At 39.0% G+C, this 14,851-nt stretch overlaps 1 protein-coding gene across 1 annotated transcript in view; it reads left to right on the top strand.

The window, feature by feature from the left end:
• Positions 1-14,851, top strand: part of pigg (phosphatidylinositol glycan anchor biosynthesis class G) — a 118,158-nt gene that overhangs the window by 18,966 nt on the left and 84,341 nt on the right. The window contains exon 4 of the mRNA XM_026917949.3: positions 3,560-3,748. Within this exon, the coding sequence (XP_026773750.1) occupies positions 3,560-3,748 (189 nt within the window). The remainder of the gene's footprint in view (positions 1-3,559; positions 3,749-14,851) is intronic.

The following is a 14,851-nucleotide window of genomic DNA, read 5'->3' on the forward strand; positions in this document are numbered from 1 at the left end:
TTCTTTATGTTTCATTTCGTTTCAGTTGGCCAAAGCACGTTGGCCTTTTTCACAAAAGGGCTGTATTAATAAAAAAAATGACCAACAAAAAGAAATTGAGTAATTACGTAATACATTTACCAGCACACATGGGTAGATTCAACACTTCATGCTCAGTCATTAAAATGTATGATAGCACAGCACTGTTGAATTCTGCAGTCTGACTGGTCAAAAAGTATTGATTCATTTTAAACAGTGCAGCTCTGACAGGAGTGCCAACTGCAAGCCAAGTCACAGGTTTATATTAATGCGCTCGTTCAAGCACGTTATTGTTTCCATGGTGGGCTCTCCACATAACCTAAGACAGATAAATAATAAATGGATTAAAACTGTGCTATTATTTTAGAGACTGTTGAATGTTGATTACTGTAATTGTTAATATACGGAGACACGTTCTGTACCACGGCTTGTTCTTTCTTGGGAAAGAATCAAATTCGGAGTGGTAACACTACCTCCGCTTTTCATCAGGCTGCAACACACCACACTACTATTGATTGTTTTCCTATAACAGCATGCCCTGTTGTGTTTTTTTCCTTACTTACACTGGAACATTCATTGCTCATTTGCAAAATCCATTGTGTTCATGGCTTCTTGTATGGTTATAAGCACTATTATTTTGGCCAATATTGCAATCACAAATATTTACAACAATTATTCTTCCAATTAGGAACAAAGTAGGTTTATTGCGTTTAATAGAGAGATAACACTGTATTGATCCCAAGGGGAAATTAGTGTGTTCCAGCACAATACATAAAAGACAAGGCACAAATACACATAAGAAGAAAGTAAGAATAAAATAAAGATAAAGCAGAATAAATATCGACAGTGTTGAACATTTTTATTATTTTATCATATTGAATCACCAGAAAAGTGTTTTCTTCCACATTTAATGGTTATATTCATAATAATAATAATCTATTATTATTATTATTATTATTATTATTATTATTATTATTGTTATCCAATTTATATAGCAGCTTTCTTAAATGCAACAGACAGAGTTTGCAACAAGAACATAGGAGGAGGAAGATAGGAAAAAGTGTTAAGAGAACAGAGACGTTTTCAGCTCAGCTTTAAAAGAAGAGATAAAGCAGTGATTGAGGTAGTCTGTTCCAGAGTTTAAGTGCTGAGACACTTAAACCCCTGCCTCCCTTTGTGGACAATTTAAACTCAGGGACAGTTAAGAGCTCGATGTCAGAAGATCTGAGAGTATGTACAGGGGTGCAGGGATTGAGCAGCTCAGAAAGGTAAGATTGAGCAAGGCCATGTAAGGCTTTGTGTGTCTTAATGCAGGAGTTTGTACTGGATCTGACTGAAACTAGTAGCCACGGTAGCTTGTGGACTGTAGCTGGAATATGAGCAGGTTTTGCACTATAAGGATTCTAGCAGCTGAGATTTGTATATACTGAAGTTGCTGTATGGTTTTAGCCAGGAATGGGGAAAAACGGATTTACAGTAGTCAAGATGAGGAGTGATAAAAGCAAGGACCAGCATTTGTGTTCAGCTAAATTAAGAGAAAGGTAGAAAATAATGCCCAGTTTTTCCATCTCATACCTCGTCAGTCTTAATGGCAAGGGCATTTGGACAATAAGACCTTAGGGGCAATAAGTAAAACTTCACTTTTACCAGTGTTCAGTTTTAGAAAAATGACGTTCATCCATGCTTTAATATCTCAGATGTGTGATATAAGAGGTTAGAAATCAGTCAATAGGTTTCCAATAAGGCAGGGGTCAAGATCTGTTCTTTTAAGAATGGTTCTGACAGTTGACGGTTTTAAGAGTAGTAGATGTATAATGTCAGATCAAAACTGGAAACAAAACACAATGAGACAAATATGAAATAATCATAAATGAATAATGCACCATAGTATGCAACCAAATAGACACTGAAATAGAGAGCTTCTGATTTAATGTTTCGAAATCAATAAAAATGACATCTAAAGACCTCAATTGTGTTTAATTAATTATGTAGGCAATATAAGGATAACGATTAAACTCAGGGGTCGACAAAACACAAGCTTAGGTGCCCGGGAGAAGCAGATTATAAATTTGGGCTATCAGTTCTCAATTAACAGTTGCATGGTGCACAAGCAGGTTCAGCAGACTGTTGTTAAGACTGTTACCAGCATTTTATTACTTCTTCCAACAAGCAGATAAAGAAAAACTCTACTTCCTGTTGACTTCTGCAAAAGAAAACAGTTCATTTTATAGGTTTGTTTAAAAAAAAAATAGCACACCCCAGTACCATTTCTTGGTAGAAAAATAGGAATATTAATTACCTTGAACAGTTCCTGTGACATTGGCACAGTAGCTGCGTTTACATGGACACTAATAATCCGATCTTAATTGGACTAGAAGCACAATCAGATTTAAAAAGTCACATGTAAACTCGTCAATCGGAATGAATTGGCCAAAACCGATTAAAATTTCATTCGGATCGTAAGGGGTGGTTTAAACCTTTTGTAATCCGATGGAGAGGACATGTAAACACTTCATCGGATTGAAAATGAAACCAGATAGTTCTGCGCATGTGCAATGACATACAAATCACGTAATGACGTATGACGCACGGCTGTCAGCGGTATTGGGGCTCTGACCGTAGCCTCACCAGGTGCCATGTTCCCCTCCACCATTGAGCATAGTGTCGTAAATGACTGTCATGTCATCCTAAAATTCTCCTTCCACTCCTCGTCTGTGAAGTGGTGCAAGATGACGTTGTCCCACCAGTCCTTGCTTCGGACCCTCATCCACAGACGCCTTGTTCTGGGCTCAGGAAGGGGCATTTTAATTGCTTGATAAATACACGCAGTGCCGCACAAACATCACGCGCTCGTCGTTTTCTAATTAGCAGCTGAAATAGGCAAATGTCAAGTCTGCTTTTTAAAACGAAAAAAAGAAGCAATGGCGAGAGAGTGGCTGCTAGTATCTGCGTGTTGGATCGGCGGGAAACGTGTATTCGTGCGCTGTGCGCATGTCAGAAGATCAAGTCCGATTCTGTCATGTAAACGTGCATATCAACCCGATTACTTTATTCAGCGTTCTTGTAAACACTGCGATTGGATTAATCAATCTGATTGATTTCATTCCGATTGAAGCAAAAAGTGTCCATGTAAACCTGACTAGTGATTAAATTAGAAATTGACTAATGCGCCATTTGACTAAAACTCATAACTCAGAATTTCCAGAAAAATTTCAGGAAAAATCAAAGAACACACCCCCTCCCCTCGAAATTGCTATTCGTAAAGTCAAGAGGCTGTCTTCAATGCCCGGTATAGCACGTGATGTCATATAAACATGGCTGCTCAGGTAAATAAAAAAATATATATAATATAAAATATAACTATAATGCTATTCATTAATACACATAATTAGCTTGTTACACTTTTGAGTTATATTACGTTAGTTGCCGCCCTTTACCCTAGTTTATTGGACTTCCTTAGGACTAAGCTAGCTAATGTAGATATGATCTGTCTACCTGAAAATGACTCATTTTATTGCGTATGCGGATGTGTGTGTCTCAGGTGGACAACAATGTGACACGTCATTTGGACAGCACCCTGAAGAGAGACGACTGGGATGTGTTGATCCTGCATTATCTGGGACTGGACCACATCGGGCACATCAGTGGGCCGCACAGCTCTCTAATCGGGCCCAAACTCCACGAGATGGATGACGTCATCAAAAAAATACACACTTCCGTTATCACAACGGTAACACCCTCCCACCCCTAATTCCATTCTCTTTCTCTCTTTGTGTCTCTGTTTCCTTATTGATTTGTGTTTTTTGCTCCTCAGCAGTGTACTGCAGTCAATTTTCTAAGCCCATGACTATACTGATTGCTGGAAATTAGAGCAGATTCTAATCAAGGTGATGAAAGATATGATCTGGTTTAGATGATCTGAATTAAATTAGATATGACTTTTCTTTTGAGTTATTTTTTATGTTTTTTCCCCAGAGCACTTCTATGTTAGATTCCATTTCAGCTTTGATATTACTCTTTTATGCTGTTGGCTTGGATTCAGCGGTACATGTCACAATATGTACACAGCTTATGTCTGGTCACTGTCAGGTGCTTTTAAAAGTTCACTTTTGAGCAGCAAACGCCCACAAGAGTCAGTATTATATCATTCTCATCACACTTCATGTCTTCATGTTTTATGGAGTATCAACTGCTGCATGGTGCCAATAACCTCAGCCTTTGATGAGTTTATCTGAAGTGCCCAGCGCGTCACTTTGCAAATATTTTATTTAATAGAATCAAAATGCTGCTCTGTTCTCCTGCATTTTTAACCACGACTAGCCTTGAAGCTTTCACTCACTTTCAAAGATGGAGTCAATGAAGGAGCTTCCATTCTTTCTTCTTCTTGTTCTAATGTTTTCACATTTCCACCTTCTTTCCTTCCGTTTTTTCCTCTCCGAGGATTCTCTAGAGCTCTCCAGCACCGGTTTGGTGGCATAAATATCAGATGAAGCATTGTGACCCAAATTCAGAAAGTTTTATTGATCACACCAGGCTTTTGGGTTGACACCAACCCCTGCAACATATCTGTCTCTTTTTCTATTTTTTTCTCTGCATCTGGCTTTGTTTCTGTCTCTTACGTTCACGCAGTCTATGCTCCCTTTACCAATCCCCTCAAAACTGGTACTGTCAATGAGTGTGGAAGAAGGAGGAAACTGGACCATCAAAATAGTGTTGTACATTTTTCTTATGACTTAGACTTTTCTTATGTTTGTTATATACAACTAGTTCTTATCATCCCTGTATTCTTTGCATGAAACTGTGTATTGCTGCTTGAAGCTTCTGGAGGGATAATGATGGTATCTTCATCGTTACCAAGTGAGCACCCAACTTGCTCAGTGTTTTGCTGGTGAGCCCACTACACACCCAGAGGGTTCAGCAGTGAAGGTTGGCATCACAGGTTCACTCCATTTGACGTCTGGGGCCCAGGATCCTTCCTCTTCATCCACTTGATGCCTTGATGATGGGCCTGACCTTGCATTCTTATCTCTTTTAGAAGCCTGGTTGTTGACATGGCTACAAATCCTCTGCGCCCTACCATTGCAGTTGTATGGCATCCAATACAAGCGCCACATTATTAAGCCTCATCCATAGCATCTTCTCAGTGTACTGTAAACACTATTATGTACACAAGGAGCAGAGAGGAGGACCACAGTACAAGGTCTGGCATGATGTTTGTGGAAACCTCAACGCCTTTGGTGAGAAAGCGCTTCTGGCTCAGATCGGTCATCATCCAGTCCTGTGTAGCACCCAGTTACCTGAGGCTTGGATGATTCTGGCCTTCCTGATAAATCCTAAATGAAGTGGGTTACAGGACACAGGGGTAGGTACATTGTTGAATGGGCATGTTTTGATCAACCTCAATAGAATTTACAGAGCATTTAAAGGATCCTGATTGATTTAGTGACATATTGAAGAGTAGTGACTGACTTCTAATGTCTTTTGATCTGGAACTTGGTGTTCCCTGGTGCAAACTGAAGCCTGGCCACCAATGAGCTTGCTTACTCTGAGAAAGCCCACTACAGCTAATGCAGATAAATGGACCTGCCACCTTTGTCCAGAATATCTGTCTAGACCAGGGCTGTCAAAAATACGGCCTGCAGACCAGGACCAGCTGGTTATATTCCATCCAACCAAATGAAATCGTCTTGTGGATTGTAACTGAATTAAAAGATTTAGAAAAGAGCTAGTCTCTGTTGTTCCACATGGGGGCAATATAGAGCAATAAACTCAGAGGCTTAAGCTCAGCTACTGACAGAATGTGCTAATATGTAATTTTTCATTAGCAAGCCAAAAATTTGACTCTGTAACTGTGTCTCTTTACAAAAGAACTAATTTAAAGGGTATCACAGCAACAGGGATGAATGCTCATGCAATCACAAATTATATTTTGTGAAATTACATATCACAAAAACTATACTGATTTTCCCACCACTTCAGTATTATGGGCTATGTTCATAAAATGTTTGTGTGCATGTGTTTGTGTGTCTAGATACAACTGTGTGTTGGAGGGACAACTCTCTCTCTCTCTCTCTCTCTCTCTCTCTCTCGAAACATTAGGACATTAGCTGGGAGACCATTATAAAGGTTTCCTCTTGATGTACAGGCTTGTTTGATGTTGCACAGATGAGAGGTATAATTACTCAATTCTTCATAGCCTACAAAGAGGGCATATGCTCATTTACCATATCTGCATAGCAGGCAAGGAAGAGAACAGGACAGAACCTATTTGTGTTCAGGTTCACATCCTCCTCGGATGCTTACCTAATCCATTAAAGCAACAGAAAATTTAGACATTTGAGATGGCTTCCTCCTGCAAGACAAATAGTGGTTGCAATGAAAACACTGACAAGCCTTGTCTTCTTTCCCTGTAGACAAGTGACTCTCAGTCATCACAGTCACCTGCTGACATGATCATCTGCAGTGTCCTTTTTCTTTCAACAAGAGAAAGAAAAACCTCCTCCGTCATGGCTTTTAGTACTCAGCTAAACTTTTCGACCATAAGCTCTTCCATTTGTTGCATTTACTTCTTGGTGGCATGACCCACATTAATGCTATAATAGTGACTTGCTACTTGTTCCAAAATCCTACTGCCTTCTGGGTATCAACCAGGGATGCATTCTGGCCACTCATCAGATAAATTATATTAACACCATGCTGTCTAGGTGGCAGTAGTCCAGGTTAGATCCTGAGCTCTCTATTACTGTCAGGCTTTGCATGTTCTCCCCATGTCCATGTAGGTTTCCTCTGGACACACTGGTTTCCTCTCAGCAGCTGAAAACATGTTGTCATATGGACTGGGTACTCTGAACATGAAGGTGTACTGAAGGTGAACCTGAAGGTCGTGGGTTCGAGTCTCAGGTCCGGCAGGGATTGTAGGTGGGGGGAGTGAATGACCAGCGATCTCTTCCACCCTCAATACCACGACTGAGATGAGACCCTTGAGCAAGGCACCGAACCCCCAACTGCTCCCCGGGCACCGCAGCAAAAAAAAAAAAAAGCTGCTCACTGCTCCGGGTGTGTGTTCACTACTGTGTGTGTGTACTTGGATGGGTTAAATGCAGAGCACAAATTCCGAGTATGGGTCACCGTGCTTGGCCACAAGTCACTTCACTTCACTTCTTCACTTATTTCTTGCCATTAATAAATTAATCATTTGACCTGAAGTCTGCTGTCTACAGTGTTGGGTAGCTTTGAAGTAAAAAAAAAACAGGTAGTATAAACCGCCTAAAACCACCTTGAAGTAAAAAAAGGTAGTGTAATTATTGGACACTTGGTTGACTATCTGTTTTGAAGCAGAAACAAACTGAAAAGTGTCCTTACAAATCGAGCCAGCTGAGATAATGTGAGCTGTGTAGAGTTGAGTTGAGTTGATCTGGACTGCTAGCTAGTAAGCTCACATTTCACTTAACATCAACTTTTAATTCAGCTAATTTTTTACACTGGTTACAATGACAACATCCTTATTTTGGAGAGTTGGCTTTCTACAGAGTGGCTTTTTTTAAAAAGTTATTGTGAACTTTCCCAAGGCCACAGCCACAAGACTCTGAATGGCTGTCTAGCTTTAAAGAAGCGAGGTATTCATCCTTGCCCTAGGGGCTGTGTTTTGTTCTGTTTTGGAAAGCTCACTATGATGCGTGTCTGGTTTGCTTGGGGATAGCCCATGCAAAGTGAGCTCTGATGCAGTCTGATGTGTGTGCTTTTGGTTGTCAGATCAGGCGTTCTACTCTCAAAAGGCTCGTAAAGTTTGTCGTGGAAAAGGAGGAACCTCTTCCCTCAAGTCAGAAGGCAGCACGGAGTCTGTTGGAGGTAACTCGAGTGACCTGGCTAAAGTAGGTGGAGCAGATTAATGAGACTTTCGAATTAGAGAAGTACTTGCAGCTAACAAGGCTGAGAAGATGTTCACTCTTGGCATTAACAAGCACAGTCTGTCTGTCGGAAGAGGAAATCAGGATATGCAAGCAGGGCATCTTGTCGTTTTGGCTACTCGAGTAGATAATTCCTTCTGCAGGCTGGTTCATAGTGCTGCCCAAAAGTTGGATATATTTCCTACATCTCGTCCTGATCATTTGCGCATTTACTTTCAACATTTAGCACACATCCTTATCCAGAGTGACTTATAGAAGTGCTTTATATTTGCTTTTTGATTGAAGCCAGACAGTGACTCATCTGCTCGAAGATATTCTCTCTAACGCTTGGGTGCCATGACAGAGAAGCCTTTTGATGCAGGTCTTCATTGGTGGGTTAAGTCAAGTTGTGATAGTGGCTTGAAGGGAACTTGATACATCGTATATCAGGGAGATGAGTATATCGGGGTTTGATGTACTCACCTTCACTGAAGTATAATTTTTTTCTGAAATTTTAACACAAAATAATACGAATTGGTATGTTTTTATGGATATCAGCCAAAATGTGTGATGTTTATGGGTTTTACAGTGTCAGCTCCACAGTTCCTTAGAGTTTTTGCTGTAGTTTATCCAAAATAATCCAGTGTACGTAGAAATGGCACTGATCTGATGCGAAGCCCAGATAAGTCCATCTGCCATATACGTGGCATATTTTTACGTGAGAGTTTAACCAAATAAACAAAAGAATGAATCAGATGACTTTGGCTATCGGCTGATACTCAAGGTTTCGTTATAGGTATCGGAAAATAAAAGGTGGTATCTCTAATTGTAAGATTACATTGTTTTCCAGATGTTTCCAGATGTCCACACTTTCCACATGGTAGAGTACAAAACTCCTTTTAAAAATGTTTTCACTTTAAAAAGCAGTTTTTGTTTATTATGTGATGCTGTGACAATTTTCATTTCACACTGAAATTTTTACACAGTTCCTTTCTTTGCAGATTTATCTTTACAAAAATGTTTCCTGTTGCATTGGTGAGCTGCCCATCTGCCCAGCACTGCTCTAGAATTTGCCTCTGTAAATGTTTTTTTTTTTTTAAAAAAACAGAATCTGCATAATTGCAAGTTCATATTTATTTGTCAGGCTTGTTACGTTATTGAACTAATCTGTTACCAATCCCAGCCATGCAGATATTCACTATAACTGCACAATTACAATATTGCTTTTATACAACAGTTCTATGAGAAATTAATGTTGATTAAATGACGTTAATTTCACGTCATGGCCAAATGTTCTGTGTATTTTTTGCTCCTCTAGTTGATGTAGATCCCAAAGAAGCCACAATCACTGCATAGCAAGTCGGCTAGCTTTTGAACTAGGAAGTGGAATTTTATATGGTGAGCACAGACGAGAGGAGTGACACAAACAGTGAAATGTCCCAGTGCGGATATATGAGATATAAGCACTTTTGGAACACCACTTGTCCAATCAAATTAGTGGAGTGGAACTAACTTTTATAAGAAGCTTTAACTCAAAACTGATCAGATCTCTCACAGAGATCTGGGCTGCTGTGATGCAGTGTGTGTTCACTCCTGAAAGCTTGGTGCTGCTATAAACCAGCTCAGCTAATGTGATTTTTTTTTTCAACCCCTCTCTCTCTCTCTCTCTCGCTCTCTCTCTCTCTCTCTCTTTCTCCCTCTCCATTTATCCACATCTACAATATCTTTCTTTTGCTCCTCTTCCCTGTTCTTTCTCAGAACTTCACTTTTTACCCTTTGGATCATTTTATTTCTCTCTGCTCATTCTCTCACTTTCTCTCCTTCTTTCTCTCTCTCTTTCTTTCATGCAATAATTCAAACACACAATCACTCGCACACCATCAGTAGCCTCGTCAGCCTCTTTAAGACCATGCAGCAGCAGGATTTGCATGACCTGGTAGTGCAGGGTTTTTTTGTTGCCTTTTTTAAAATTTTATTTGTTTTTGCCCTCCATTTTTTGGTCTCTCCACCTTTTCAGTGTGGATGTAGACAGCAATTCCTCTCACTTTTTTTTTTTTTACTTGAATGGTAAAATGAAAGTGTTGAATCCTCTTCCCTTCTCTGCTCCAAAATCTCTATCACAGGCCCTGCAAATCCCTGGAATGGAGCTGCAGATATATGTAGGAGCAGAAAAGCATCCTAGCAAACACTGTGCGTTCATTTCTCTTCCCCAGTGACTGTGCAGGAGAAGACTAGAAATGAATTACCTGCATTTTGTGCACAGGCTATGAGAAGTTTTGTGGAAACACACACCAAAAAGTATTGGTTGTATCCCAAAGTTGGTTGTATCCCAACACATACAAGTTAACGTACTTACTGTGAGTAATCACTAGAAAAATCGCAAGTGCACTAGAGTATAACATTTTTAGTGCCTCGTCTTCTGTCCTGCTTAATGTATATAGCCTTCAGCATGTAGTGAGGCTTTCTATGCACAAAATAGGGCAGTCTATTATATACATTCTACCAGAGGGGTGAAAAATCTATTCTGTAGGCTAACTCAACAACAGTTGCTTGTGTTTCTTATATTCCTCTTTGCAGATAAAGTATTTCTTGAAGTGTGCTTAGTATTTCTTGAAGAATGCATACTATATTTTCATTCTTGTTAAAGACAGTTTAAACATGTCTTTCTGGTTAAATAGCATAATTTCACACTGAACATGTATCTAATAAAAATTATATCTAACACTAACCAAAACATATTATAGAACTCTAAATTCTGAATATTCATGTCTTCTTGAGTGCTGGTGATAAAACATAATTAGTCATGCTGTTTTGCCTGAACTCTTAATTTGATGAAGACATTTTCTAATTTGATGAAGACAGCAAGAAGTCACTGGTTATTTATTACTTCTCTGCTGTTTCCAGTCTCATATTCTCTACAGTCTGTAGCTGTGGCTATATTAACTCCCCCTGTCCAACAGAGAACCCCAGCAGGAGCTTCCCAACAGACCTGTGCACTATAACCATCTCATATCACAGCGCTGTTGCATTCTCAATCCTCACTGGTGAGAAGGTGTTAATTAATTTTCTATAACAAGGCAAATCACAGGTTTATATTAATGCGCAGGGACTCGTACTGTATGGTGGACGCTTGTGTACAATTGTTTATATGGTGGAGGGCATTTATTTAGCATTTGTGGAAGGAGTCTCCAGTCCCAGCGTTTTGTGACACTGTTCCTTGATGTTTTCTGACAGGAAAGTGTTCTCTATGCCATCCATATTTTGTCTTATTATCTTCAACAGAGAGAAATAAAGGCTGTTTACTGTAGCTGCTATAACATAAGCAATAAGATTGTAAATGAATAAAATAAGTATGATGTGCTGTGGCACATTGCTGTGGTATAAGAGGAGTAAGTGTTGTTTAATCCACTCTGTGTCGCACCGTTGATTATTTTCCTATAACACTCTTACTACTGTCACGTTTTATTGCTCAAATAATGAGAATAAACAAAGAGCTTAGGGATAACAACAGTGTACTTTAGTGAAAAAATGTAGTATTGGGGCATCTGTATATGTGTTTTGGGTTTAAGGTGCGCTCGTCATTATCAAGATGCATTTGAAAATAAAGCTAGTCCATTCTGTATGTTTCTAAATCCAGCATGTATCTAAATTTCAAACAACAAAAAAAAGAGTTCTGGCTTTGGTTGTTCTTTGGAGAAGATGGGAGAAAACACTTTGTCTTTGCTATATCGTTTATGAGAGCTCATTTTATTGGTTTAAAAAGTGTAATCTGTGTCAAAGTTGAACTTGAGTGAACTATGTGTGCAGTGCTGTGGCTTCAAATCCAAATCCTGTAGGCAAAGCAGCACTGCTGTCTCTCCATAGGGAAACAATGGCTTCGCCACCGCAAAGCGGTTTTGCGGCTGATCATCTGTAGGCGGCCTTAGTTATAATTGCAGCATAGTTTCCAAAGAAACAGGACATTTCAGATGAAAGTCCTGTGTAAGAAAAGTGCTTCTGAAGCTGTAGGAGGTTCTAAAGATCAGAGTGTAGATGAGGTCTTTTTCCTTATGTTTCTTTATTTCATTGCTCCCCTAGCAACAACTATCAGTGCAGATGGAGATATGGTTAATGCTCTGCCCATTGCTCTTGAAGTGTCTTGCCAGTGGAAGGGAGAAATTCTTCATTCTCATGGTACGAAGATGTTCGACAAACCAATCAGCCAGTCTCTTCTCTGATGCACAGCTGATTGCATCTCTTGCAGGATAGACAATAAACAGCTCCTGCAGTGATATATCAGGAGTGATGAGTGACAGAAAAAAACCCTGATCCTTTAGGCTTTCAGGGCCTGGGATTTTAGTGGCTGTGTTAATAAACTGAACACTGTGGATGGTTGTACGCTTCAGTCTGACTTCAGACATCTTTTCATTTTCATCTGTAGATGATGAATTAAGCTTCCTTAAAAAAAGAAAGGAATCTGAGGGAGTCCTGGGAGGATTTAGAAGTTTTTAACTATAATCTAAGCCAGTGGTTCCCAACCTGGGGTCCCGAGTTCACAGGAAGGTCACGGGGGCTGATATGATTTGAGGTCAAATAAAGATGCATAAAATGTTCCACTAATAGTTTTATATAAAAATATTTTTGTATGTTTTTAAAAAGTCATGTTCTTACAATAAGGCAGTCAAAAAACAATTATCTCTTATATAAAATATTATTAACGATTCTCTTTTACACTAGCCAATTGCGTTCACTTTCCAAGCTGGAAGGACTGTCATTGGCTGTTGTCGGTTCGGATAACGTGCGTGTCAACACAATATCAAAATCAAGTGGAAAAATGTCAGAGAAATGAAAATGCAGTGATTCTTCATCAGATGTGAGGAAAAAGTTTAGACACTATGACAAAACCTACTTAAAAATCAAAGTCCCGCAACAGACTGGAAGTCCACAGTGATTTTAGACTGGCTGTTACTGCAATTTCACCTGACATACCATCGCTAGTCAAAGGCATGCAAGCCCAAGGTGGACATTAGCATTGACGATATGATTAGCGTGGTAAAAATACGCAGTGTGATTAGCAGTAGCCTACATCTGTCCATGCAAGTACATAACAGTATTCTAACCTCAATGTTTAACATTTCTTTCATAATGTTCAGTATTCTGTATGTTCATACAATAACCTGAAAATAGAGAGAAGAAAATGTTCTGTGTATGTGATTAGCCTTGTAAAAATAAGCAGTGTAATTGAGAGTAGCCTACATCTGTACATGCTATAACAACATTCTAACGTTAATGATTAACTTCTCTTTCATAATGTTCAGTATTCTGTACATATAATAACCTGAAAATAGAGAGAAGAAAATGTTCTGTGTATGTGATTAGCCTTGTAAAAATAAGCAGTGTAATTGAGAGTAGCCTACATCTGTACATGCTATAACAACATTCTAACGTTAATGATTAACTTCTCTTTCATAATGTTCAGTATTTTGTACATATAATAACCTGAAAATAGAGAGAAGAAAATGTTCTGTGTATTCATGTCAAAAATGTCATTAAAACTTGAAATTATTTATTATTTATTTATTGAAATTATGTCTCTTGAAGCCAGCTGAGAAAATGTTAGCTAGCGATGTAATGGTGGAGCGTTCTGTTATAGGAAAATAATCCACTTCAGAGTGGATTATTTTCCTGAAATATGTTATTCATCTTCAGTTATTTGCCAAAAATTCTAATGTTTAATTTATTAATGAATAAATGAAACGTCATGCTTTTTGACCATTTGCTACTCAAGGAGACAACTTGCACTATATGACCTATTTACATCTGTGCTTGCTGAACACCCCATTCCAGATTTATTCCTCCATTGCTGTTATAATAACCTCCACTCTCCTGGGAAGGCTTTCCGCTAGATTTTGGATTATGGCTGTGGGGATTTGTCCATTTAGCCACAAGAGCATTAGTGAAATCAGACACTGATGTCGGGACCTGGGATGCAGTCGTACTGGGGTGGGGTACAGTTCATTCCAAAGGTGTTCAGTGGGGGTGAGGTCAGGGCTCTGAAGACTGCTCAACTTCTTCCACTCCAATCTTGGCAAAGGTTGACATTCTAGACAATTGTCTGCTTCTAATTTTGTAGCAACAGTTTGAGGAAGGCTCACATATGGGTGTGGTTGTCAGGTGTCCATATACTTTTGGTCATATAGTGTAGTTTCTGTTATCACTTGTGTCAGAGGTATTCAAACTGTATATTCACCCTAGTGGGACGTGAACGAATTGAAGGTGAGATGGAAAATACCAAAAAATAAATCTTTAAATGACCATTTCAGTTCTTGCAAGCTCTTTAAAAAAAAAACTGGGAAGTGGGGCTTATGGGGGAAAAGTCTGACCACATCTGACTTACACAGTAGCAGCTATATACTGTCGATCCCTCACCAGCCTCTCTTGTTTTTTTGTTATTTTTTTTCTGTAAGACAAACTTCAGCCTGTCATGTTACTAAGAAACCATAAAGCATAACCTCCTCTGTCCTGAAGACTTTTCTGTGTTGGAAAACCTATTGACTGATACAAAGCACTGACACTCCGAGACTCCTTCCATAAATGCTAAATAAACACCTAAATGGAAAACTTCACCCTATATCAACGATTATATAGTTTTATTTGTTAAATAGCAACACATTTTTTAATCTGTTTATTATAAGCCTGATATTATGTGTGACATTTTAGAACAAGTGCATTATCATAAACCTATTAATTATGTTACAGGCAAAACTATTGTCTGTGCCATGCTGTTATAGAAAATTAATCCATACCTCCTGAATCGAGAATTCTTAGGCATGAAGAAATCTTTATGCCTTAGTCTGGGACATTGTCATGTCCTAATCCTGCATGTGTATACACAATCATACATACACTCATATACAGCTTGAGTGCAATTTTATTGCTCTTCTCTTCCTTTTTGACTGCTGCCATCA

The sequence above is a fragment of the Pangasianodon hypophthalmus genome, chromosome 7 (assembly GCF_027358585.1).
Source record: "Pangasianodon hypophthalmus isolate fPanHyp1 chromosome 7, fPanHyp1.pri, whole genome shotgun sequence".
Taxonomy (NCBI): domain Eukaryota; kingdom Metazoa; phylum Chordata; class Actinopteri; order Siluriformes; family Pangasiidae; genus Pangasianodon; species Pangasianodon hypophthalmus.